This window comes from Dendroctonus ponderosae, unplaced genomic scaffold, assembly GCF_020466585.1.
Source record: "Dendroctonus ponderosae isolate FM_Combo_2020 unplaced genomic scaffold, Dpon_F_20191213v2 Dpon_F_20191213_9, whole genome shotgun sequence".
Taxonomy (NCBI): domain Eukaryota; kingdom Metazoa; phylum Arthropoda; class Insecta; order Coleoptera; family Curculionidae; genus Dendroctonus; species Dendroctonus ponderosae.
In genome coordinates, this window is record NW_026019116.1 from 5,736,309 (window position 1) to 5,737,841 (window position 1,533).

At 48.1% G+C, this 1,533-nt stretch overlaps 1 protein-coding gene across 1 annotated transcript in view; it reads left to right on the top strand.

Moving 5' to 3' along the window:
- LOC109542303 (gamma-aminobutyric acid receptor subunit beta) overlaps positions 1–1,533 on the top strand; it is a gene marked incomplete in the record, with an annotated part of 19,295 nt that overhangs the window by 12,526 nt on the left and 5,236 nt on the right. Inside the window, 3 exon segments of the mRNA XM_048669736.1 lie at positions 752–889; positions 990–1,274; positions 1,325–1,458. Coding sequence (XP_048525693.1) covers positions 752–889; positions 990–1,274; positions 1,325–1,458 — 557 coding nt within the window.

The following is a 1,533-nucleotide window of genomic DNA, read 5'->3' on the forward strand; positions in this document are numbered from 1 at the left end:
CAGACGATCCTGATTTTTGGCCACCTGGTCAATAATGCACTAAAAATGAACCAGTTCACAGAACTGCACACCCTCTTTTAAAAATTCGTAACTTCCAATCCACATAAGGCAGATACTTGCAACTCACACACCCAGTAGAAGACAAAGGATGCACAAAACCCTGAAAATCTTGCCGAAATGCCAGACGATCCTGATTTTTGGCCACCTGGTTAATAAATCACCAAAAATGAACCAGTTCGCAGGACTAACTTTTAAAAATTCGTAACTTCCAATCCACATCAGGCAACAAGTTGAATTTCGCACGCCCTATAGAAGGTGCTTTGAGCAGAAACCCCGAAAATTCCCAGTAATCAGTCGCCCAAAATTCAATTTAAAAAAAATCCATTGTGTTGAAAATATCCTGGTAGGACAATGAGAGCTCAACATTGCCCACCACATTTACGCAAAAGCGCTTGCCTGGTTTGAAACACCCCGCATTCCTACTAAAGATAAGTTAAAATTATACACGGTGTCCTAGAAACAGATGAAAATATGCAAATGCGTGAAAGACACGTGGTTCTCAAACATCTGGGCAAATTCTCAGCCGCTTTATCAGGACTGATTTCCTTATCGAGACTTGTTCCAAAAAACTCCCCAAAGGTTTCCTTCCACTTGTCGCTCGGGTAAGAGTCAAAAGGGCCATACAGGTGCGCTTGAGTATACGTAGTAAATGTGGCACCACTTTTGGCACCTGTGTGGCTTGTGATTGCAGTCGGTTACACCATGCGAGACATCCGGTATAAGTGGAACGAAGGTCCCAACTCGGTCGGCGTATCGAACGAGGTCTCGTTGCCCCAATTCAAGGTTCTCGGACATCGGCAAAGAGCCATGGAGATCTCCCTCACCACAGGTACATCCCCTGTGCCCGATTTGGGGCCTGGTGACTCTTGCGCTGCCACAAAGCGGCCTCTTTGCGGGGTTTGGCACATCTTATATTGTCGTTCCCACAGGAAACTACTCGCGTTTGGCCTGCGAGATCCAGTTCGTGCGCTCCATGGGTTACTACCTGATCCAGATCTACATCCCCTCTGGACTGATCGTCATCATTTCCTGGGTGAGTTTCTGGCTGAACCGCAATGCCACGCCTGCCAGAGTGGCGCTGGGCGTCACCACTGTCTTGACCATGACCACACTGATGTCGTCTACGAATGCCGCCTTGCCCAAGATCTCCTACGTCAAATCGATTGACGTCTATCTGGGCACATGTTTCGTCATGGTCTTCGCCAGTCTTCTAGGTAGGTCCCCCGATTGCCAGGAGCATTTTCCGGAACCCTTCTTCTTCCAGAATACGCCACCGTCGGCTACATGGCGAAACGGATACAGATGCGGAAAAACCGCTTCCTGGCCATCCAGAAGATCGCCGAGCAGAAGAAACTGAACGTGGATGGCGGGCCGGACGACCACCTTCCCAAGCAAACTGTGAGTAATCGTACAATTGCAGGCGTTTGCCTTGGTTTTTTGCAAACTTCTTTTTGGGTATTTCGCCTCAAAAAT